This window comes from Mucor velutinosus (assembly GCF_035048745.1).
Source record: "Mucor velutinosus strain NIH1002 chromosome Unknown tig00000093, whole genome shotgun sequence".
In the NCBI taxonomy this organism is placed as follows: Eukaryota; Fungi; Mucoromycota; class Mucoromycetes; order Mucorales; family Mucoraceae; genus Mucor; species Mucor velutinosus.
The window spans coordinates 846,500-871,121 of NW_027041907.1; the positions used below are offsets into that span (position 1 = coordinate 846,500).

General features: G+C 40.2%; 10 protein-coding genes across 10 annotated transcripts; 6 read left to right on the forward strand and 4 right to left on the reverse strand.

Moving 5' to 3' along the window:
- Positions 1 to 2,493: 2,493 nt before the first annotated feature.
- ATC70_002013 (uncharacterized protein) lies at positions 2,494 to 3,294 on the forward strand (the record flags this gene model as incomplete). Its single annotated transcript, XM_064821398.1, has 1 exon — positions 2,494 to 3,294. The coding sequence occupies one exon, from the start codon at positions 2,494 to 2,496 to the stop codon at positions 3,292 to 3,294; it is 801 nt and encodes a 266-aa protein (XP_064681084.1).
- A 1,559-nt stretch (positions 3,295 to 4,853) lies between these two features.
- On the forward strand, positions 4,854 to 6,142 carry ATC70_002014 (uncharacterized protein; the record flags this gene model as incomplete). The annotated part of the gene is made up of 2 exons (XM_064821399.1): positions 4,854 to 5,364; positions 5,454 to 6,142. The coding sequence occupies 2 exons, from the start codon at positions 4,854 to 4,856 to the stop codon at positions 6,140 to 6,142; spliced, it is 1,200 nt and encodes a 399-aa protein (XP_064681085.1).
- Positions 6,143 to 6,575: 433 nt separating this feature from the next.
- ATC70_002015 (uncharacterized protein) lies at positions 6,576 to 7,771 on the reverse strand (the record flags this gene model as incomplete). Its single annotated transcript, XM_064821400.1, has 5 exons — positions 6,576 to 7,000; positions 7,072 to 7,140; positions 7,199 to 7,392; positions 7,449 to 7,683; positions 7,744 to 7,771. 5 exons carry the CDS (start codon positions 7,769 to 7,771, stop codon positions 6,576 to 6,578), a joined length of 951 nt encoding a protein of 316 aa, XP_064681086.1.
- Positions 7,772 to 9,093: 1,322 nt separating this feature from the next.
- Positions 9,094 to 9,619, forward strand: BUR1 (serine/threonine protein kinase, CMGC, CDC2/CDK subfamily; the record flags this gene model as incomplete). Its single annotated transcript, XM_064821401.1, has 3 exons — positions 9,094 to 9,284; positions 9,342 to 9,459; positions 9,521 to 9,619. 3 exons carry the CDS (start codon positions 9,094 to 9,096, stop codon positions 9,617 to 9,619), a joined length of 408 nt encoding a protein of 135 aa, XP_064681087.1.
- Positions 9,620 to 9,824: 205 nt separating this feature from the next.
- ATC70_002017 (uncharacterized protein) lies at positions 9,825 to 10,631 on the reverse strand (the record flags this gene model as incomplete). The annotated part of the gene is made up of 4 exons (XM_064821402.1): positions 9,825 to 10,243; positions 10,320 to 10,330; positions 10,391 to 10,512; positions 10,569 to 10,631. 4 exons carry the CDS (start codon positions 10,629 to 10,631, stop codon positions 9,825 to 9,827), a joined length of 615 nt encoding a protein of 204 aa, XP_064681088.1.
- A 1,281-nt stretch (positions 10,632 to 11,912) lies between these two features.
- On the reverse strand, positions 11,913 to 13,482 carry ATC70_002018 (uncharacterized protein; the record flags this gene model as incomplete). The annotated part of the gene is made up of 5 exons (XM_064821403.1): positions 11,913 to 12,111; positions 12,166 to 12,443; positions 12,501 to 12,923; positions 12,980 to 13,240; positions 13,297 to 13,482. 5 exons carry the CDS (start codon positions 13,480 to 13,482, stop codon positions 11,913 to 11,915), a joined length of 1,347 nt encoding a protein of 448 aa, XP_064681089.1.
- A 398-nt stretch (positions 13,483 to 13,880) lies between these two features.
- On the forward strand, positions 13,881 to 15,399 carry ATC70_002019 (uncharacterized protein; the record flags this gene model as incomplete). Its single annotated transcript, XM_064821404.1, has 4 exons — positions 13,881 to 14,313; positions 14,376 to 14,722; positions 14,790 to 14,949; positions 15,005 to 15,399. 4 exons carry the CDS (start codon positions 13,881 to 13,883, stop codon positions 15,397 to 15,399), a joined length of 1,335 nt encoding a protein of 444 aa, XP_064681090.1.
- A 73-nt stretch (positions 15,400 to 15,472) lies between these two features.
- Positions 15,473 to 17,900, forward strand: ISC1_1 (phospholipase C type enzyme; the record flags this gene model as incomplete). The annotated part of the gene is made up of 6 exons (XM_064821405.1): positions 15,473 to 15,892; positions 15,958 to 16,962; positions 17,255 to 17,459; positions 17,521 to 17,652; positions 17,716 to 17,735; positions 17,829 to 17,900. 6 exons carry the CDS (start codon positions 15,473 to 15,475, stop codon positions 17,898 to 17,900), a joined length of 1,854 nt encoding a protein of 617 aa, XP_064681091.1.
- Positions 17,901 to 17,948: 48 nt separating this feature from the next.
- ATC70_002021 (DPBB_1 domain-containing protein) lies at positions 17,949 to 19,128 on the reverse strand (the record flags this gene model as incomplete). Its single annotated transcript, XM_064821406.1, has 6 exons — positions 17,949 to 18,020; positions 18,091 to 18,185; positions 18,242 to 18,295; positions 18,353 to 18,838; positions 18,902 to 18,944; positions 19,000 to 19,128. 6 exons carry the CDS (start codon positions 19,126 to 19,128, stop codon positions 17,949 to 17,951), a joined length of 879 nt encoding a protein of 292 aa, XP_064681092.1.
- Positions 19,129 to 22,505: 3,377 nt separating this feature from the next.
- On the forward strand, positions 22,506 to 24,413 carry ATC70_002022 (uncharacterized protein; the record flags this gene model as incomplete). Its single annotated transcript, XM_064821407.1, has 1 exon — positions 22,506 to 24,413. One exon carries the CDS (start codon positions 22,506 to 22,508, stop codon positions 24,411 to 24,413), a length of 1,908 nt encoding a protein of 635 aa, XP_064681093.1.
- Positions 24,414 to 24,622: the final 209 nt, after the last annotated feature.

Consider the following 24,622-nt stretch of genomic DNA (forward strand, 5'->3'; position numbering starts at 1 on the left):
GCCTGATTGCCATGGCTTTGCGTTTTTGCTACGCTACGGTAAAACACCCTTATAAATCAATACTATCAAATATTGAATTAGATGCTTTATTATGTTCTTGTATTATATGATGTATTTAGCTTCTCTGACTTTTTTTGGTAGCATTTTCAAGGTTATTTCTCTCTGAACTGTGCGCCTTTTTTAAGCCTCAAGTATAAGTACAAGTTGTAAAGGTCTACTTAAGATGAGCATACAGATTTTATACCTGATAGTCATTTCGTAATTCGTCATCGTGTAAAATAAACCCAGGTTTTTCATCCCATTACTCATCTCTCGCTATTTCTTGCTTTACTCTTGGCTATAGATCACATAACTGAAGTGTGTTTCTCTAGGGGGTGCGAGTTGTAAGATTGATTCTAGTCAGCGCATGATTGCCATCAAACCCTACTAATGTATACTGAAATTTCGCGCATAAAAACTCTTCATAAACAACGTGCAACTGTAATTCAACTCTTCTAAGATGCTCCACGTCTGCTTCAATGGAAATAACTCACACAGAGATCTACAGCACAGTCGCATTACCGCCTATCTCTCAAAAGTATGTAAAACACAGCATAACTTGGGTGCATTTGAGTCATGATTTCTCGCGTTAGAAGCCGTTTCAGACAGCCAAAATAGCACCAAAAGTTGCTCTCATCCAGCAGTAACTTTCTGACACGTTTGCTCAATTTTTTTTTGGGATCGTCAAAAATCGACCAAAAACCATGAGGGGTACCTCGTACTTTTCACCAAAAATCAAACGATCGCGTTTTTCACCTTGAAAATGAAGACTTTTACAAAGGCATATACTAACTCAAAATGTTTCTCTTGATCCAAAGCAACCACTGAGACTGTTGAGTCTGTAGCGGTTGCGGACATTCAGTAACTCAGCAAGAGTCGGATCATGATTTACATTGTTTCTCACTGTCTACATTAGGACATTAGGTTCGACACAGAAGTGAATCATATAATCGATTATGATGGTCTCTGATAGTGAAGGATAATGATGGCTACAGATTGTATCATCATGGCTGATCGAACGAATCGGATCCTTCAATTGACTGATATTAGATAAACATGATACGATGTATTGACTCAGTTGAAACAACAAGATAGATTGATGATTCATCAGTAATGATCTCTTATAAATAGGATGTGTTTGAATCAGTTAATAAATCTTGAAGTTTTCGTATCTGGTTACTTTTTATAGTCTTCCTTTTTTGAAATCTATCTTAATTTGTTAATACTGTATCTTTGAATACAACAGAGACTTTGTTTGTGACACCTTTATATGGAGAATCTCGATAGTTTTGCCAAAAACCTCATTTCGTATTTTCTAGTAATGCTCAATAAGGTTGTTTAAAACACCTATTTTACTTGGTACCATTGGAAGCGCCTTGCAAAAGTACTTTAAGAAAGCTCAAGGCGATACGTGATAATCTTTACAGTGTATATAGTCGAATCTGACAAAGTACTTTGAGCAAGTCGAAATTGGATCAAAAATTAACAAAACAAGGAAGGATACAATGAGCGGCAAATGAAATAATTTTGGCTGGCAAAATCAGCAATGGCCCTCTTAACGTGGGCAATCGATATTGTGAAGAAGCTACTAAAAACGGGATTACTAGTTGGAAAAGACGTTTAGTATAGGTTTACTACTGTTTCAGGCTTATTTTGAAGCATTCTATCTGGGATATTCGATCCATGCAAATTACGAATTTGAATACGGCGATAGGAATGCCACTGTATTCAAATTGCATTTGGTGTTTCGAGTGTGAGCCCTACTGGATTGATTCTATCAAACTATGGTGTTCACCACTAACTTACGGTATTAAAGATTTCTTGTAATCCAGTATCATATATAGCAAATGCTAGAGCTATAAAGTGAGATTCGTTGACAGGGGCAGACGGTCAGTATACACACGAGGCTACTGTTAATGGGCGTAATCAGAAAGTAGCTTGGAATGAACGGATCTTTATTTGATCTGACATACATTCGCACGAATCATATGTTTTTCTTGGATCAAAATGACCATTACAAGTCGGTTGTATATGTGTGGTGGTACCTGATCCAATAAATGTACCTACATGAGATGTGTATGTGTATCCAAGATACAAGCATTCCTTGGTGTTTTTCTAATTTGATCACAGGAACCGACAGTGTATTTATAGAACGCGACCAACATGGGCCGTTTGAAAGAGCATCCATTGGTGTTATTATCGCAGAAAATGATAAATGTATAGAATTTAGCACCCTAATCAGGAAGAAATGTGAGGTCAGAGGCAGTGACAACAAGAAGCTTGGCGTGTGTGTATGCAGTTGGGTGTGCGCATGATTGATTTTGAAACGAAGAATGCATGTCTTCTCCTTTTATCAGCTAGGCTACTTTTCCCAGATTCAAATAAACTCTCTTCCCCCCTTTTTTTTTTCTCACTCTTCCCTCTTTCTTTCATCCAAACTATTCACCACACTTGATGAAACTTGACGAGAAACGTAGTATTGAGGAACAAATCTACCTTGAAGAAGATGTTGTTGTACAGCATCAACACAGATGGATGTGGGTTCGCCGCTTTATCCTTTCCATCATCCTGATCACTTGTTGTGTCCAGTCATTTTATTGTGTCAATCAGGACAAGGAAGACATTTTGTTGACTGCTACAACAACGTTCGACAACGAAAAGAAATCACACATAGTATTGCACACAGGATTTCCACCCACACAAGATATCTCTGGTTTAGTCATCGAAAATGGAAGAGCCGCAGCAACTGCATTTTCGCCCAATCCAAGCAACAGCAACAAACAGATTGATATGAAACACATGAAATCGAATGATGAGAGCTGGTGGGATCGTCTCTTTCCCAATCGACACGTCCATCTTGTCAGTGTTCAGCTGCCAGTCATTGGCGAAAACACTAATTTCGTGAATGCAACACTCTCTATCTGTTCCAGCAAGCGTCTGAGATTCGGACCCAACAGTCCTCAGGTACCTGATCTGTCTAAATGTGTCAAATCGGTCTCTGTTCAAACTCAAGACGTGGATGAACAAGACCCATTTGGCGTGCTGGAGTGGACACCTGATACTACTATTGTATTGGCAAAGTCCAAGATGTATTGGCTGGTTGTTCAAACAGCTTCTGCTCCTTTTGAGTGGGTTTATGCTGAAGGTGGATCTAATCAATACGGAACTGCCTACGAAACCAAAGTTGGATGGGAGTTTAAATTGGAGGGACAGCCTATTCCTAGTGCTATGCTCATGGTTGAGGATCACAAGTAAGAGAATGCAGCACATTTTAGTCTTGGAAAAAAAAAAAAAAAAAAAAAAAAAAAAAAAAAAAAAAAAAAAAAAAAAAGTGTATACGGCATGTGTCTTTGTTGATGTCCATAATAAACTTTTCCTCTCATCTTTGCATCATCTTCTTTTACCTCATGTATTTATATCTCAAGATATTTACACGTAAATGTCATTTGTAATTGATTTTGATGTATTAAGCGGCGTACGGCGAAATTATGAAGCGACGGGATGACACATTGTAATTTAGAGTTTATCATGTTCAAATGTTTCAAACAAGTAAAAAAAAAAATGGGTTCTTTGAATTGCAGACAAACAAACAAACAAGGGATAATTCTGTACATGACATGACATGCGACGAGGGAGAAACCATACACGACAAAACCGCATGCAACTACTTTTTTTGTAAAAACCAATAGATCGGTCCTTTTGTTTGGCCGTTAACAAAAGCAGACATAAAAAGAAGGTCGTGTGATACAGAAATCTGTGGTTTCTTCCATGGCACGATGGCACTTGGTATCATGTCTACATCTAAAAGTTGGATTCGGTACTCCAAGCGGCCAAATCCCACTGGACAACACGGAGAGTCAGACACATTTGATCAATGTACAACCACTTGATCAAGGATTTAAACAACATTTGAACGAGTAGTTTACATATGTCTCAACAAGGTAAAAGGCACGTGTGGTGTGACAAATTGTCATGAAAAACCAAAGAAATGCTTGGGTTGCTGAATGATTGACTTGCTGTTTAAAATTTACCAGAGAGGAGTAGAAGGATAAAGAGGAGAAGAGAGATGTAATAATGAGTCTCAAACCAGACATTTCAAAAGGTTCATTGCATCGATAGCAACAATGGCATTGTGTACGTCATATCACATCCTCTTTGTCATGAATCAATCGTCAATCAACATCGTCATTGATGGCTATACACTCGCTCCCTCATAATCAGAACACATATTACCTATTTTTTTTTTTTTTTTTTTTTTTTTTTTTCGGATAACGGGTCAATATTTGTGTACAACAGTAAAAATTTTCTTGGGTTTCCGTGGGTGACGTTCTGATAAAAGGCCATACTATATAACCGGGTGTACTCGGTTAAAATTTTCTGCTTTTACTTGGATCATGATTTATGGGATTTCTCATGATATTACGAATTGCTCATTTTATCATTATGAAATCAGAGCGTTGACACTCATGTCTAGCAACATGTTGTGATGGATCATTCGTGAAGGCCAATGTCATTCTGCAAAGCTGCCAAAGTGTTGTCTGAATTTGGTCTGCTAGCGAGGAAGATGTATACACGGTTAAACTGAAGAGGAGATGTTGCTGTGGTCGTACATCTATATTCTACTGTCACACAATAAGAGAAGGGTGTATATATATATATATATATATATAAATACCTTATTTTGTTAAGATTTCTACTCTTTTTCTTCTCTCTTCTCTATCTTTCCTGCTTGACTTATACTTATACCCTAATCACAAAATTGCACAATGATGTTATTAGCAAAAAACCGAATTCTCAACAGGTTGCCATCATCAATGACATCAAAGCAATGGTCTTTGTTCGACCTCCAATACGTATTGATTGCAACAATCATGCTTATCGACTTTATTTTGATCCAATCACCGGCACTGATACCTCGACTTTTGTTGGCCGCAGCGTTGATTGCTTCATTCTGGATTCCTTATATCAAACGGTTCACAGTGCCTGCCTTACCTATTTTCACCTGGTTAATCACATTCTATGCTTGCCAGTTCATCCCTATTGAGTATCGACCCACCCACATCTTTGTCAACCTCCTACCTACACTCGAAAGAATTCTTTATGGTGCTAACCTATCTGAAATTATCTCGAAACACACCCATCCTGTCCTTGATATTTTAGCCTGGATTCCATATGGCATTGTTCATTTCTCTTTCCCGTTCATCCTCTCCATTTTGTTGTTCATCTATGGTCCTCCCGGCTCATTGAAGGTGTTTGGCAAAGCATTTGGCTACATGAATTTAGCGGGTGTCTTGACCCAGTTGCTCTTTCCAAATGCATCACCATGTAAGTTAAAATACAAATACTCAAAAAAAAAAAAAAGAAAGGGGGTGCAATAGACAAGAGTAAACTAACCAATTTTTGTAAATGATCAGGGTATGAAATCATTTACGGCTCTGCTCCTGCCGACTATTCCATCCCAGGCGAGGCTGGCGGATTGCTTCGTATCGATGATATTCTAGGTTTGGATTTATACGGCTCAACATTTGGTACTTCCCCTCTCGTATTTGGCGCCTTTCCTTCCCTTCATTCTGGTTGTGCCACATTGGAGATGCTGTTTGTTGCTTACTTGTTTCCTCGTTTGAAGCCAGTGGCTGCCATCTATGTTATGTGGATGTGGTTCGCTACAATGTACCTCACTCACCATTACATGATTGATCTTGTTGGTGGCTCTATCTATGCCATCTTGGCCTTTGTAGTCGCACAAAACTTCCTGCCCAAGATGAATCAAGACTACCGCAATCGTTTGGCTTACATGAGCGTAACTAAATCCAGCATTCGAACTTTTATTTACAGCATCGAGCATGACAATTGCAGTGAATACGACTCGATCCAATCCAGTAACCATGACGACGAAGAATCTGCCATGAAACTAGTCATCAAACAGCATAGACCTGAACCCTTGAGATTGAGCAACATGAATGAAAAACGCATGGAAAGCCCTGAACAATCACCTGCCTTGTCACCATCCTCCGGCTACTGGTCATCTACCTCAGAACCAGCTTCACCTATCACACCTCATTCGTCTTTGGGTAGTCCTCAAATGCACTTTAGCAAAGCTTAGATGCTACCTTGCATCACATGAGACTATATATACACTATCTTGCCACTTTTAGCATTCCTTTCCTTTGTAAATTTACTTGGATTTCCTGCATTTCTATCTCACACTTTGTATACACACACATACACGCACTAATTACTTAATAATTTACTACACTATTACTACTACTATTACTACTACTACTACTATTACTACTATTACTACTTCACTTAATACAACCTAATATGCGCCTCCTACAGCTTAATTACGAATCCACTTGTAATACCACCTTGTGTTTTTATCTCAATTTACTTTATTGATCAAAAATCTAATAAATAAGCTTGTAAAACCTAATCTCAAGAGGATTGCAACTAGAATAGCAAGGCGTATAGATGACCAATATACCTTGTCCCACCTTGCTTTGGCTCTAAAAAAAAAAAAAAAAAAAATATCCACGTCAGACCATTACCTTTTCCTCGTTAATAACCATACAATACCTCATGGCAGTTGAATTGGGATAGAGTTCCAATTTACCATATCGAATAAAATACCGTAATTGAGTGATTAAAGCTACCAACATGCCAATGTCTTTTCTCGAGTAGATAGGCTTACTCTTTGTCAGTTTCAGAAACGCCAAGCGATTCTTTTGGGTAAATTCAATAATGTCGCTTGTCATACCGAGTGTTAAACCCCATAGCTTGAAAGTGGTTTGCGAATTCACTGCCGTTGTAGGAAGGTGGACGGCTGGGAATGTAACTGATCCCATCAAAAACCGCATGCATCGATTCACAAATCTATTCTTGACTCGAACTAACGTCAAATGCTCAGTGATGGCATGGTTTGCATATGGCTGGTTTGATGTGAAAAATGATAGTGGAACCCCTATCAACAACATTGCGTGTGTGTATTAGTCATAAATGGTGTTACACTGTAGAATCACATAATGTACAAACATTCAACAGCTGCAACTTCATCTGTTTGAAGTTGAAATGGTGGGGACTCAGGCACAACTTGCAAATAAACTATCCCACAGCATGTGTCAACACTTGTTCTTGCATAAACACACATATCCAATCTTACCAAAGGGGGACAACATCATCAACAGCTTGTTATCCTTAACAGATGTGATCTCACGCTCATCTAATTGTCCAACCTTGAGGTACCCTTGGTTTAAATCGATGCCAATCTCTTCTAGAACCTCTCTTTTCACTGTATCCTCGTCTGTTTCTCCAGGCTCATTTTTACCACCCACAAAAGAGACATGCCCAGACCATCTGTTGATGAATTGTGTCAGGTATCCGCACAATGCACCCCATCAAACACACTCTACCTGTCGCTTTCTCGAGATGCTCTTTGCATAAACAATATTTCCGCTTGCCCGTGCTTGACCCAGTCCTGCTCAAAGAACTCGTCTAAATTTGAAACTTGATCGCGAACAATGCTTGGAGGCGAGCTAGTATGACACCTTATAATAGCTGCTACGGCTGCTCTGCGCTTTTGATATGTGGGTGAGGGTATATGTAGATGCTCAAACGCATTCAGATGATAGCACAAGTTCTTGAAGTCTACCAAACACATGCTGTTGAGTTGGCTGTTTAGCATTGCTTGCGAGCATTAGGTATTACCTTGGTATGCGCTATTATGATGATTCATTTGGTGGTGAAAAGAGACAGAAAGAAAATATAAAAAGGCACATCTGACGAACGCTCCGCCTTCAATGTCCAGTAGCGAAGCAAAGCTATATTTGAATTTGGCAAAAGCGTCTATTGAATTTGGCAAAAAAAAAACATCAGATCAAAGCTGACAACGACAATGACATAGCATACTTACGTTGATGATGATCGTAATCATTGTATCATTTTACATTCAGCCTAATTATAAAGGCTGCTATCTATTCTATTCCATTTTTCAATTGCACTTATGCCTTGTGTTTCATCGACTATAGACAAAAGAGCCAATAAGAGGAAATACAAGCAATTTCCAACCTACATCTGACAGCTTCTCGTCAAGCAAGTTGTAGGCGAAGGGTCAGTCAGTGCGTTAGAGGTTGCGCGACAGTTTAAGTTGCACCCCTCAACTGTCAGAGATACCCCGGATGTTCAGTATACAGTGGGTCGTGTAGAAAAAAAAGCCAAGAGAGGGAGCAAGAAAGAAAACACTTGAGTCTACGAACAAATAGGAAGGTTTTCCAAGCAACAAGCAATAGAGATACAAACATACTGTTGGAGACCTCGAAATTGAAAACGCATTTGCAAATGGAGGCATGTATTGATGATTTACTAAGCAAGATATATGAACATGCGGCCACCATTCAGCGAGTGCAAGCCGAGATTTGTTTGAAGGGAAGAAACATCAAGTGACAAAAAAAAAAAAGTAGGCCATCAGAGAGCGTGCATGCTCTCGATACTTTTATTATTGCTTCGCTTTTACAATGGATCATCATTGCTATAAAATAAACTCCAGCTTATAGAGAAATGTATAATGATACCATTGTGTCATTCTCGTTTTGTTGTGAATACTATAAATGATTCGATTTAATCCAGTTGATAAAACGTTTGTCTACGACTCCCTCACACGCTCAATGCAAGAGTCTGATCAACCTAATAAAGGTTATTTCACATGGTTGCATGCCATGGCATGTCAAAATTGCATTTTCTAAATGTCAGCTCGCGATGCCACATTTTATACTTTTTTTTTCTTGATGTAGTTGTATAATTATATTCAGCCTCTTAAAAGCTTCATAGACTCTACAGCATCACAGCTACCTCAAAATATATATTGCCTTGTTCATTGCCTCTTATAGACATTGGCTACAACTACTATCAAGTAATGGATACCTGGCATCCTTGATCTATGATGAGCTTTTATGTGACTGGTAGGGATCCTGCATTCAACCCAGGATATTCAAAATATACTGTCTGAATGATGTGATGGTATTCCATTAGATTGCTTCTTTCCAGACAACCATACTTACAATGCTCAGACAACTTGCTCGCACTTCCCTGCAGAATACCACCAGACGAATCACATTAGCGCAATTGCCTCGTAAATCTTTCCTGAGATCATCAACTGCGTCTGCTCCTTGCATTTTGCAACATACAACAAGCAATCGTCACTTCAGCTTCTCTTCATCTCGCTTCAATGAGAGTCCTTCTTATACTGTAACGTAAGTACAGCTAGCACTAAAGCAAGAACTGCCTCTTATTTTCAATTTCACCGATAGAGACTTGTCAACCGACAGATATCATCGCTTATCTGATGAGGTGCTGGATCATATGGTGACCAGATTAGAGGAGCTGGCTGATGAAATTGAGATGGAAGGATTCGATGTGGAATATAACGTAAGGCAAATGTCAGAGATATAGCCTTTAAGAGAATTAAAATTCCTGTTATCTTCGCCAGCAAGGTGTCATGACCATCTCTGTAGGCGAGCATGGCACATATGTCATTAACAAGCAACCACCTAATCACCAAATTTGGCTGTCATCGCCTGTCAGGTAATATCATCATTTGAGACACATTCTGCAGCCCAACTCAAGTCTCCGTCTGTAGTGGTCCCCAACGATATGATTTTGATGAAAAGCATCACAAATGGTTCTATCACAGAGACAACCATACATTAGACGAGGTGTTGAATACCGAACTTTCAAAGGCAATTGGACAAGATGTTGATTTATTAGAAGGATTTGAACCTGAGGAGAAATAACTATGCAGCAGTGCTAGAGGGCGATGAAGTCTCACCACCACTACCATCAACAGTATCCATATCCACTACCTTTTTATATTTTCGTTTTCCAAAATCGAATGGGACGTATCTGTATCGAATCATGTGCTGGATTTGTCTTCTCATTGTCAATGCAAACAATAAACAAAAGTAGATTAACAATATGGGCCAGAAGACTGGAATATCGAATGCTGGAACAAAGCTGCAAACAAGCGCAATAACAGTTGCTTTAGTGGAGGCATACCAAAACTTGAATTCTGGCAATCGACGTATGAAAGGTCGAAATTCTTCATCGTTTCGTGTGGGTAATGTAGGCCCTTCTTCATCCTCTTCCTCCTGCTCTAGTGAAGGGTCAAATTTGGGCGTTAGAAACGCAAGAAACATGTTGAGTAAGTAGATGCCTGCAGTTGAGGATCAACCAAGATTAGCACTAGTGCAAAAGCTGCATTGTTAAGCCGTGTTGCTACTTGCACATACCTAACGCGTAACTTGGTATGAGGAGTAAGGATTAGTATGATTGCTTCACATAAAGCCCTACTGAGACTTACCAGATAATGTACCATCCTTGCGCAATAATGATCCGCAAGAGAAATAAGCTAAATATAACACCAAAGGAGGTCCATCGGTAGGTTGTATAAGGTGTTGATCTATCCACGAATGCTTGCCATCTCTGTTAAAATATATAAAGTTACACGGGTGATGCCTATCAAGCTACATTTAACATACAGCTACAATGCTTGATTTACGCTCCATAAAGCTATTTTCAGCTGAGTCTTCAATAGTTTCCATAGTATAGAGAAGTTGAGAACAAGAGCAAAAAGGAGTTTATCTCAGCATTAATAGAGAACAAACACGTCGCTCAAATTCTCTCCTGTTGCCCCCCACTTTCAGCTGTGTGGAGTTTTGAATAGAGCATTTACACCTAATTAAGTTCTTCATGGGCATTCAAGGTTGCATTAACAGCTAGGGGACACTTACACATTATGAGTCATGGCGCTAAAGTGTATATACATGTTCCAACAACACTGTAGTATTTACATGCATTCCGATTAAGATGACAATCTTACATTTCACATCAAAATTCTGATTTGGATGATCAATTTGCAGCCATTGAATCTACCAAATATAAAATGCGCCAGGAAAAGTAAAGTAAACTAGCGATGCTCATCTGCAGTACTCTGTTAGTTTACAATCTTCTTCCTATTAGCTTCGCAAAGCATCGTTTGCAATTCATGAACAGAGAGGCATTATTGATTTTGCCAGCCAAAATTATTTCATTTGCCGCTCATTGTATCCTTCCTTGTTTTGTTAATTTTTGATCCAATTTCGACTTGCTCAAAGTACTTTGTCAGATTCGACTATATACACTGTAAAGATTATCACGTATCGCCTTAAGCTTTCTTAACGTACTTTTTCAAAGCGCTTCCAATGGTACCAAGTAAAATAGGTGTTTTAAACAACCTTATTGAGCATTACTAGAAAATACGAAATGAGGTTTTTGGCAAAAATATCGAGATTCTCCATATAAAGGTGTCACAAACAAAGTCTCAGTGGTTGCTTTGGATCAAGAGAACCATTTTGAGTTAGTATATGCCTTAGTAAAAAGTCTTCATTTTCAAGGTGAAAAACGCGATCGTTTGATTTTTGGTGAAAAGTACGAGGTGCCCCTCATGGTTTTTGGTCGATTTTTGACGATCCCAAAAAAAAATTGAGCAAACGTGTCAGAAAGTTACTGCTGGATGAGAGCAACTGTTTGGTGCTATTTTGGCTGTCTGAAACGGCTTCTAACGCGAGAAATCATGACTCAAATGCACCCAAGTTATGCTGTGTTTTACATACTTTTGAGAGATAGGCGGTAATGCGACTGTGCTGTAGATCTCTGTGTGAGTTATTTCCATTGAAGCAGACGTGGAGCATCTTAGAAAAGTCAGACTCGCAGCTACAAATCGTTCATGGAGGATTATCAAGCTTAAAAAGTGAAATTTCAGTAATTCCTGGAACCCATCCCATATCTCCAGCGAGCATGTCTCTAGTAGATGTAAACTGCTTTCATTTTCATGACAACGTTTATTAAACAGGCACGTAAATCAAACGAAGAATCTCAGCAACAATGTCTGAGGGTATATTTGCACCCATGTCTTCCTTTTCCATCTGATCATCCGTTGCATTCACTGTCAAGACATGCAGGCGATGACTAAACACCTTCTCGGCCGCAATGGTGACCAAATCCGGTGTCAAAAAGTTTCTTTCAAAGAGGGTTGCTAGTGATCTAATTATTCCATCCATGTGAGAGTATGAATGCTGTTGAGTGTATTCTACTTACTTTGTGACGGTAACGAGATCTTGACTACACCTTGCTGTCAGCCCACCCTTCACACGAGGATGTGTCCGGATGCCCACTACAATGTCTCGCACATACCGAGTAATATCAATGTTCACATGGACTCTGCTTGCCTTTTCCGCTAGAGCTTTGATCTCGTCAGGCTTCATCAAGGCAAATCTTCGAGAGCTTGTTTGGCGTACCAATGGATTGGGGATTGACATACTCGAGTGCGAAAACATGTCTTGCTCAAAATTGTAACTGACAAAAAATCGGTCCATCTATAACCATACAGATGAGTACAATGGACATACCTGTTGTTTGTAGAGTAAATTTACCAATTGGGACGATATCCTTAATCGATCATAGCCCTGAGGTAGCACAGCAATGACCAAAAAGAAGGGCTTCGGCACATTGTACTTGACATTGGATATCCTCAGTTCTTTTGTCACGATCAATTCCAATAAAAGCGCTTGGATCGAGGCATCTGAAGCGTCCATTCCTTGCATAATCAATGTTTGAGCAAGCCGCGTGGATCCCATGGCAGAGGTAGAGGCTGCATAAGATCTTTTTGTGTCCTCGTGGTCTGACCATCGAGATCTGTCTCTCCTGTTGTGCATTTCCTTTGTGGATATTGAATTGGCATACGCTGATGGCGAGGCTCCCGAGTTTCCTCGCAGCACCCTCTTTTTAGTCAGGTTGAAATCAACAGGATTAACTGGAGTAGAAGCGCGTAGGTCGTCGTCTCCTAGTAGCGAAAACTGCACAAGAGCGTCATTTCAATAGGGGGAGCGATATCTTTGCCTTTGTCAACTACCTTGATACTGGTATTTCTGCTGCCAGTGTGTTGGCTCGTTTGAGATCTTTCGGAATTCCTCGAATCCAATGTTTGTATCGATTGGCTTGGCTTATGTGATAGCTCATGAGGCCTTTTGTGCTGCGAATTGGGGTTGAGCTTGTCCATAGACATATCTGAATCATCCTTTGTATTGAAGAGTGTATCGACGAGATCTGTTCTTGATTGTTGTTCGGTGCAGATCATTTTAGCAGTGGTAAACCCAAATAAGCAGCGACTAATCTACAATAGACCACATGAGAGAATCTCAAGAAAGCGTCTGTTTTCACGAATGTTACCTGTGAAGCCATTTGAGCCACTTCTGCTAATCTCTCGGGAGGAGCAGTGAGTACCAAGTGTTTGTCTTTTCCAGATATCAAACATAGTAATATGGATATGAACAAGTCTTGATTGAACGAGAAATTAGCCTGCTTTCGCAGTATCGCCATCCGTGTCTTAATCCATTCTTTGGAATCTTGCGACATCTTTCATCAGCAATCAGAAAGAAAAGAGTGGAAAAGGGCCATTCTGCATTGAAACACAAATGGATACAGGACTCATCTTATCAAAGCTCAGCTGAGTGGCACAGACACAACAATACATTTACAGTGCTGGTGCAATGTTTCCACATTTACATGATCCATTGAGAATGTCAAAGGTCGACAGAAGCATATAAAAGGTGCCTTACCCATTTCACATTTGCGATGAATAGCCTGTGCATCTGTCTATCGACACTAACGCCTGGTTTCTAGTCCACGAGTAGTGTTTATAGCATACATTCACATCCACATGAAGGCAGTCCACTTTTTTTCGCCTTCTTGAGGCTAAATCAAACAGGAAAACAAAACAAAATCTTGTGGTTTTCCTGACAAATACATACTAAATGAGCTTCAAGAAACGAAACGTGGATCAGCAACCCAAACTACCATCTGGCTCAAGATTGAGCGCTTACAATGGCCAGCTCTTGATCTCGACTGGCGTGCCATCATTAGACGATATTCTAGGTGGAGGACAGCCTGTTGGCACTGTGATGCTTATCAAAGAGGATCGTGCTACAACCTATGCACAGCTCTTGCTCAAGTACTTTATTGCTCAAGGCATTAGCTCTGGACATCATTGTGCTATTACATCTCGCGACGAGGATCCTGAAGAGATGCTGAAGACGCTCATGTGGTTATCGACTTCAGACAAGGACGGCGATGATGACAGTGACAAGACAAAGAATGCTCGCACCGATGCTGAAAGTGATCGCATGAAGATTGCTTGGAGATACTCTCATCTGAAGCGCTTTGAGACTGGCGTCAAAGCCAAGCCAGGTAAGTAGATGGAGGCAGAGAGCGACTGTAGATTGAAGAACTCATGTGTCATCATCGCATAGCATCACCAGTACCTCAGCAGCAGAAAACAGCCAACACCGCATCAGATCAATCACAAAAGCCGTCAGACGAGCCCAGGCCCTACTGCAGTCAATTCGATTTAACGAAGCGAGTGCCATCCACAGTCTTGGATCAAGCCAATATAGATATCATGCAGTGGGATATGGTGGCCGATGGAGAGGAGGAGGACCAGGATGATTACGAAAGCTTGATTAGCAAAATTAGAAAGGTCGTCTTGGATGGCAACTTTAGTTCAGCTGTTCCCGTTGCTCCAGGCACGCCTCGCCATGCATTGAGAGTAGCTATTCACTCATTAGCGTCTCCCAGTTGGCAATCGAAATCAACTTACGTAAGTGCGCTGGATAAGAGGAGGAGGGGGAGGGAGATGATGCTGTCATACTGACAGGTCCCATTAGGATTTGTACAAGTTTTTCCATGCGCTTCGTGGATTGCTTCGATTTTCGTTTGGCACTGCTGTTGTCACTGTGCCAGCTTATCTCTATGATGAGGTCCCTAATGTGATGAAGCGCATCGAACATATGGTGGATGCAGTCATTGAAATCGAGTCGTTTGCAGGTAGATGAGAGTGCGATTTACGTCCATTGGCTTGTATACTCATTCCCTACTATAGGCGATCCTGTGCACAATGAAGCAGCCTACACACAAAACTATCATGGTTTCTTCCATGTGCACAAACTACCCGTCTTAAACTCGCTCTTACCACCAAGCACCAAACTCTCAGTGCTGTCAGCAGGCGGCAGCAATGATCTGGGCTTCAAGCTCCGTCGTAAGCGATTTGCCATCGAAACCTTCCATTTACCACCAGAAGGAGGCGTTGTTACACGTCGCACTGAGCCTCCTTCTTCTGCTTCAACATCTACGGCAGCCTCTTCTTCAGACGAGAAAAAGAAGGAAAGCAAAGGGCTCTCATCACTTGCCAATCGTGGGCCCAACAAGATTGGTGGTGGCGGCGGTGGCATTGGATGTGGCTCTACGCCAGGCAAAGTAGATCCACTTGAGTTTTAATATAAATAAATCAATCAATTTAGACCATGTTACAACTATTTGTTCCTGTTTTCCCTTTCATCTACAAACAACCATGTTGAAGGATGGGGTATCTTATATCAAAGGACTAAAGAAGCGACATTTACTGGGCGCTAGCTTGTTCTTTATCCTGTTCTTTGTGCTATTTCAGATGAACTACATCAGAAACACAGAGCATGTTATTGTCACAGAGGACAGTCTAAACTGCCAGAAGCGATATCTGGTGGTCATCGGTACAGAGGCACGATACACCACGAGACGAAGTCTTATCAGATCAACCTATTTCAACATGGATGACAATTTGATACCTGCAGCCGACTTTGATCAGGTTGAATACGCCTTCTTGGTCCACGGTGGAGCTCCCAAATCCAATACGCCAGAAAGAAGAGCATTTGAAACTGAAAAGATGGAGTACAACGACATCTACACATTGCCAACTGACCAAACATTCACTTCAGAAACAGCATTTCATTGGGTAAGTTGAGAAACATGAGCAAGATCTGATAAGCCAGCGCTGACACGCTTGACATGTTGCGACAGATCAATGCAACTGCCTGGTCAAAACCATTCGATTTTGTAATCCTTCAGGACATACACACGTTTATCCATATGGATCGAGTCATACATGACTTGGAGAGCGCTGCTACAACAGTGGATCAGATGGGAAATGATGGAAAAGGAATGGTGGTTTCATGGAACAAATTACAACAGCTGTTAAGCAATCCAGTAGCGGATGGATCGACAGCAAGCAGCGTAGCAATCTGGGAGAACAGCGTAGAATCGACCAACACTGAAAACCTCATTATAACACATGTATACCAAGACCAAGACTTTTTGGATTTGAGCTCTTTGTATCAGCTGCAGCCTGTTTTACCCAAGAGCAAAGCAAAATCCGTTGCCGTGGTAACGTCATCTTACATCTACGACTACTGTATGGAGCCAAGTGGTACCAGAGCTTCATTGAACAAGCGTTCTTATGCAGATAAACATGGTTATGCTTTTGTAGCCCGATCTAGAGAATTTGCACAACAAGCGCTGCGACCTGATCAAAGACGCACTGTATGGGGAAAGATTGATGTCATTCAAAAAGTGCTTCCTAAATACGATTGGGTGTTCTGGTTGGATATGGATGCAGTAGTGATGAACAATGAGCAGACCATCGAGGCCTTGCTTCAAAGACTAGAGATCAACAATTCAACCCACTTCATCATTGTCAGGCCTGGTACGGATAAAATGATTAATGCGGGCGTATTTCTGATCAGAAACACAGCATGGTCATTCCAATTCCTGCAAGAGATCCAGAATCAAAGCGAATGGTACAGACAAGGACCCTCTTACGAGCAGGGAGCCATGTGGGACGTAATGCGCCGAGAAGGATTTATTCAGCATACCAAGTTTTTAGACAGAGAAAATCATTTGTTCAATACGTTTCCCAAATTCTACCAACAGGACGACTTTATCGTTCATTTTGCACCGGACAAATGTCCCAATTCAGCAACGTTGAAAGGCTTGGCAGCAGCTGACAGGATCAAGAAAGGACTTGCTGTAACGAGTCAAGATCTGCTCTAAATAGAGAAAGGCATATATCCAACTGGCTTTCAACTGACATCATTTTATCTCGGTGCTTATTGCTTTGAAACACACACAAAGCCATTTACACATAGAGAATAAAGGTGGATACACACACTATTAATTTTTGTGCAATGTTAAAAAAGAGAAAGGGTTTTTTTCGTTCATTTCTTTTTTCTTTTTCTCCTCTTTTTTTTCTCTTGTCAGTTTTTCACTTTATACTTATAATACAACATGTAACTATCTACGGGCGAATACTGCAAGGTAGAGCACTAACATCTTACTCAGGTCTGAGCCCTATGATCCCTATATTCCCAACAACCAACGCGGTACTGACGGTGCCGGTGGAGCTGGTAATCAAAAGACTGCCCGAGTGCAACAGCAAGTAGATGAGGTTGTGGGCATAATGCAAGAGAACATTGATAAAGTGATGCAAAGAGGCGAGAGATTGGATGACCTTCGCGGAAAGACGGGTAAGTTGTCTCTCTGTGTACAAGTGATTTATTTGTTTATGTGTTATTAACATCAACACAGAGGATTTGCAGGCAACTGCGGGCCATTTCCGTCGTGGAGCTAATCAAGTGAGAAAGAGAATGTGGTGGAAAGATCTAAAGTGGAAGATTATTATTGCAGTTACAATCCTAGTCATCCTCGGTGTTATTATTGGTAAGTGCTCTTTGAACCCTCTCTTTCATTTGCATCTATTATAACTAGACCCTATCTTTTTAGGTTCTATTGTTGGTACACAGGTAAAGTAGAGAGACTTCCCCTTTTTGTGCTGCTGAACATTGCAAATCAAGCAAGAGAAATGGGCTCAGATTTACTAATCCCGATTTTTATAGACAAAGAACAACTCTTCATCAAATCAACCAGCACCTACTCAACCTGCTGCCGCTACTACACCCTCTGCTTAGTTTCCTATTAATTACATTTATTACTATTATTAAAAATTCCCTTTCCTTCTATAATTCTCCATTTTCACTCATTTGTCTCTCGATGGTTTCGTGTCTAAAGTTATATGCGTCTGCAATGATCTAAACAAGAAAAGATGAGACTCAACAGCTAACATGACAACAACAAGTATCATTATCAGTATCTTGTTACCATTTCCATGTTCAATAACGGTAGTCGAAGTAGCATGGTTCTAATCTCGGATTGTTCTAAATCTTCAAGGGCTTCTTTGGCGCTTAGTAGGATGGCTGGTTCAAAAAAAAGTTAATTACTCTATTAGTAGAGGCTGATGTGTCACACTTACAGAGACACACAAACGGATGAAATGCAAACGGATCTGTCATTGCGAAATAGGTATCTATACACACAATGGCAATAAGTAAACATGTCAAATGAGACAGCAGCACACATTTACCCCACAGTCGAACCAGATTCTCGAATCTCATCTCTTTGGCCAGCAGATTTTGTAGCCAAGATGTCGACCATTCATTCAAATCAACCTCCTCCTCGTCAAAATAGCTACATAGCTCGGATAATCCACATCTAAACAGTGTCATGAACTGAGCCACTTGCTCCTTCAAGCTGATGTTTGTGTTGTACTCCTCTATCGCTTGCATCAACCGCTCAAAGCAGAAAAAGGCGTCGCATTCGGTCTCCATGACATAGATGAAGGGTGCACACAATGACACTAGGCTGGAATTGTATTCAACATCATGATTGCTGTTCAAGTAAGCTAAAATGATATTGACAAACGACTGAACATGCTCATTTCCATCTAATTCGGGCACTCTACGCTGAAACCGACTCACTTCTCCTCGAATCCGTTTGGCTGTTTCACTGTCTATCTTGTCTAATTGATCGTATTCTTCTGTCCTTGCCTTACTTGAACTTAATTCTTTGGCTGCAATTAAGTATTAATATGGAAATACTTTCTTGATGGCAAGTATATAAATAAAAAGCTTACAACGATCTGCTTGTTGTACGCCTAGCAAGTATTTCCAAACTTCCTGTTACAAGTTAGCACCTAATGTATGCTACAACGACGTACAAAAGAAAACATACCCCTCGTAGTTGGTCGGGCACGCCGTGTCTAGCTAATATACGTAATCTCTCCAAGTCCACATAAACTTCAGACTGCAAAATCTCTTGAAAGTCGTTCAAATAGGACAGCTCATCTTCATCACCATTCATTTTTTTTTTTTTATGTTTGTATTATTTTTAAAAGGATGTAGTGTAAGGAAATATATTAAACCAAGGAAAAAAAAAATGCTGCAATAAATGTATGATGAAATCCACCAAATAAACCTATCTCCTACTCAAAAAATTGGCTTGGGCCGTAGAAAAGCACATCATACTATACGAGCTCTTCCCCTGTTGTGTTCACGGCTGGTGATAAGTGTTTATCTGAATGTTGCATCAACCATGGGATTCATCCGATACAGACTCTTGAGCAATCATTCAATGTGCTGGAAAACTGAAAGACCCCTGTTTACAGATTGAACAATCCCGTAAAAACGTGCACTTTTAACAAATTTGTCGTGATTCATGCAAATCAGTAGTGAGGGGCACAATCGATGTGCCTTGTATCTAGATTTGATACCGTGGCCCATTGCATAGAAAATACGGCTTTCAATAGCATATTCATCAAGCACTGTGAAGTAGCAATCTCGCAAAATGTTTCATCAGTCAATCAGACGCCATGTTTACCTACCAAATGCCTTTCGAGCATATCATTCTCGCAGCGTGCTATGAAATGGCTCAACCGTTCCAATTTATCATTCAAATGGATCAATGTATCGAGTTCAATACAATTATTGCATCAAATTCCATACTTTTCTCGAGCATCTCACACCAAAAGCTCACTTGAGCTTCTTTTCATACACTATGTCTGAAGAGGCAATTGTGCAATCACTCAAAGGCAAGCATGTTCAAAAGGCGAGCACCCCTTTAACAATCAAATATTACAACGTTTAGACTTGACCCGATATTGCAGAGTATAGTATCTTATATACAAATACCCCAACACGCATACAATGGTAGCTACTGGTGAAAGCGACCGACGATCAATTCACAAGAATTTGATCCGTTACCTCAAAGTCATGAAGCACCTTAAGAAATATGTCTGCAATTTATTACATTTCAGCTGATGTTTTAACATACACTGATGCAACATAAAAGCGTGTCAAAGCTATTAAACGCTCCCCCCCCCCCACTCCCCCACTTGTTTAGATGTAGCGCCTCTACTTACTAGCTTTTGTTATGGTTTGATTGAAATAACACTATGGTTATGCGAGTGTTTACGCTTCGGTGAGAACCAACCTGCGCAGCGGCAGCTCGCGTTACCGATTGCCCTTGCGTATCTTGTCAAAATACTGCTACTTTCATTTTGACCCTCCACTTACACATGAGACCCCTTCATGTTATCTGTAGATCTAATTCTTACGTGATGCTCTACATCTATACACACGTAATTACTTCATATACGGGCAAGCAGCATACTGGCACTATCCCTTTCTAGTCAAAAGTGTGTGTAATACAGCAAAATCTGGGTAGATTTAAGCCATGATTTCTCGCGTTCAAAGCCGTTTTAGACTATCTAAATAGCACCAAACAATTGCTCTCATCTGGCAGTTACTTATTGCCACTATTGCTCAACTTTTTGAGGACCAAAAAAACATGATCAAAAATCGGCCAAAAAGCATGAAGTACCCCCTCATGGTTTTCATTGAAAATCAAACGATCGCGTTTTTCACCTTGAAAATGAAGACTTTTATTATGGTATGTATTGAATCAAAATGTTTCTATCGATCTAACGTACCCTCTGAAATCATCTTTATGGGACCTTGATATGTAAAATTTCGACTTTTTGGCCAGAAACCTCTTTTCAAATTTTTATAAATTGCTCAACAAGTTTATTCAAGACATCTATCTTACTTGGTACCATTGGATGCGCCTTGAAAAGCGCTCCAAGAAAGCTTAAAGAAGCATCGGATGATCAGTATATTTTATGTAGTCGAATCTGAAAAAATAAATTAAAGAAGTCGAAAAAAGACAAATTTTTTTTTTTTTTTTTTTTTTTTAGGGCAAATGAATGCTTTATTTAAAAAAAAAGACAAAATTTATCCAATCTTGAGCAGAAAAAAAAAAGACTGAGTTTGAATTAATTTTGGCGGTGGCGCTGCTGCTGGCTGACCCAAATGCCTTTCTGATGATTGGGATGCTGATTAAATAAGAATCATGAATTTGAAAGAACAATCGCTTAGACTGAATACTTTCTGTTGTTTTTGTTCGTTTTTAGATACCTGACACTGCCAATCGGCTTGACTCACCGCCAAAATAGATGTAATCACAGCTTTCTAATATGATTTGCAACATTTCAACATGGCTTATAAACAGTTGAGTCGTTCAGAAAAGATAATTACTATTGGGTGAAAAGCTATTTCACTATGTGATGAGGATATCTAAAACTTATCTCAGAATAATGGTAGAAAATAACGACTGTAATCTCGCTGACAGCCGGCAGATTCTGAGTGCGCCTATCTTCACCAACAATTAGCTCCAGCCTCATTTGAAGGTTGAGTCGAATGTGATATGATTTCAGACCTGTCGTTCTTCTTCATCTTAGGTGGTCCATAAAGAATTTTTAAGGCGGCTGGCATCAAGCCTAGTTTATTATTTGGTTTCAATGAGATTGGGTATTCGCCACAGGAATTCAATAACCAAGAATTAAAAAGGTAGATTGTCTGGAAACGAAGACCATTCAACCAAATGGTGGTGTGATGGCAGATAAACTTTATATTCGATTTCCATATGCTCATGCTGTAGTATAAATATTCTTTAGTCTCTACAAATCTATTTTGCTATCTTCGCTTACCGAATATTTCCGCACTTGGCTCAAATTTATAAACATTCATTCTCTTGTTTGATTTCAAAAATTTCTCAGGGCAGTGTTATCTGTCGAAATTTTTACATTTGAAAAATTTCTGGTCTAGAAACCCCGGCTTTATCATACAAAACCGCATGAATCTTGATCCTATTTATTTATACAACACGCCTTAAATTATATAAGCCTGTCATCTGAAGCAAGAGATTCACCAGAGGAAATGCTCGCCAAAAAAAAAAAGAGTGGGGGAGCTATATCTTCAGTGCCTTGAATCATCCATATGAACTGCTAGAACAAAACCCTGGATTTTCAACAAGATTGCTTCCGCCCCTATTTTCGGAACCATAGTAATGTGATTCAAAAATAATATCAAACAAATGACTTTTTTGCCTGACCAATTCAGGGGCAATAAAGCTCAAAATTTCTGGCATATGCCCGAAATTTATTGTTTATTTGCTTGGGTATGTGTGTGAGCATTTAGAAGAAAGGAAAAAGATAAGTGCAAATAATTTGCTTCGATTGGTCTTTTCGTTTAATTTGTCAAAAACTAGCCATTGTGATATCATTTGCACTTTTAGCCAATCATTTGTATGTGCCCTTAGTATATATTAAATCAAATAGAGTTACAAGAGAATGACTCCATCTTCATCTCTCTTCCCCATTTTCCTTCATTAATAATACAGTTATGACTACTGCAACAATACTTAATTCATTGCCCATCGAAATCATTGAATTGATCTCTGTATATACATCTACTCAAGACTTGCTTCAGGTGATACTTGTGTCCAAATCATGGTATCATTTCTTCTACAACTTTATATACCGATCTCTCGCTATTGATAGCTATGACAAACAGCAAAGAATCTTGCCAGCTTTCTACACTGGTAGACTACCTGGCCACTATGTAAAGGCATTAACGCTGCAAAACATCGATCTCTCGGAGTATGACACATCTCACTTGACAAAGCTGTTCCCCGAAGTAGATACATTGGTCTTGGATTGGAGCATATGGACCTCTTCATTGCAATTCAATGTTCATTTTGATTCTGATGCACCCATCTCATACATTCATCCACCTCAAGGTCTACCGCCTCCTATTGATCAATTGTTCTCTTGCTATGGCTCTCACAGCCTTAGACATCTCACCATCGACGCCACACATCAGGATAGCACAGATGTCTGGTCCATTCTTGCATCATGTCCTCGCCTCAAGACGCTCAAGTTACTGAATTTGAATCACGAGCACATCATCACACTAGGCTACTTGGAAACAATCCATCAGCTCTGCCCACATCTAATAGAACTGGCCATCAAGTGCACTCGATCGGATCCAAACCCTGCTTTGCTACCTCAATTCAGTGAGCATCAAGGCTGTATTGTCCTGACACCTTCGGTACTGGAATCCTTCTCATTGGCATCAAAATCCGGATCAGCTAAATGGCCGTATTGGTTGCCTTATTTCTCTGTAAAGTATCCTCATCTACAACACATTCAATTCAAGCATTGCGGGTTAGGTAAGGACGGTGGGGGCAATCAAACTATTCCAGACCAAGTCTTTACGCTATTCACGCATGGTTGTCGCCAACTCAAATCTATCCGTTGGAACAACATTATTGTGCAACATGATCAGCAAAAGGGGTTGTTTAGTTTGTGCGATCAGCACCATAAGAAACAACAAAAGCAGCCATTCTTGCACTTGGAGCGTATCGAAGCATATGAAAACTTTCAGATCCCTGGTTCAATTCAGCTTTCCCCACTCGTTCAACAAGACTCACTGATGTCAAGTTTACTCACTTCACTTACGATTGGTCAACCACCGGCAGAAGTTACAACCGCTCAGGTGTTGGAGGCTATTGGTCATTGCCGCAATTTAGTGGCGCTCAAGATCCAGGAATGCTTTGTTGATCCCGAAATGGCATATAGTATGGATGATATCTTAGCGCATTGCAGATCGCTGCAAACATTGTATGTGAAGGATGTGCATCTGGTGGCAGCGGCGACATCATGTAACTTGGAAACATCAAATCATCCATTGAAGAGACTAAAGCTGAAGCGAGCATCATTCAATGAAGGGGTCTTTGATGCTGTCTCAAGGGCCTGTCCAGCATTGGATCATGTAGAGTTATTGGGCTGTTTCCAACGAGATAGACGAGATCAAGTTCGTATACTGTTGCCTCGCCAAGAATTGACCACATTAAAGATCCAAGGGCTTCGTACTCGTCGTTACTATGCTGGCTGTCGTATTCGATTCTTCCAGGTCAATCAGTCATGGCACTACATGAGTCAATATGACATTCGCTCACATCCGGTTGGCCGAAAGATTGCATTTCAAAAGTACCGCAATATGGAGTTTGCTCATACACTTGACAGATTGGATGGCCGGGACATTCAGGAACTAAAGTCGCTTGTAACAACCGAAACTCTAAAAGCTTGGGACATTGAAGCTGTGAAGCGCAACTTGCAGACGCCAAACACTTGTTTGGATGCCTCTTTCTGGGATCCAGAGAACCTGTATTATAGCGGTTTTGTCAAAATAGAATTCAAATCGGTGCAGCATTTATTGATTAATAACAAGCTGTTGCTTGTAGAATAAAGGGATTTTGTTTAGCTTTACGAATTTTAGCTTTATTTCACTCCTGATGATTGGTTCTGCATGAAATTATCTGATTTGAAGTGGGGGAGATGGCTCTGTAATTAGAAGATTTCATGTCGCAGACTGAATTCATAATGTCATGATTTCGTTGTCATAACGATGAATGGAAGAAAAAATAGTGCCCACAATGGAAACTTCTTTTTGATATT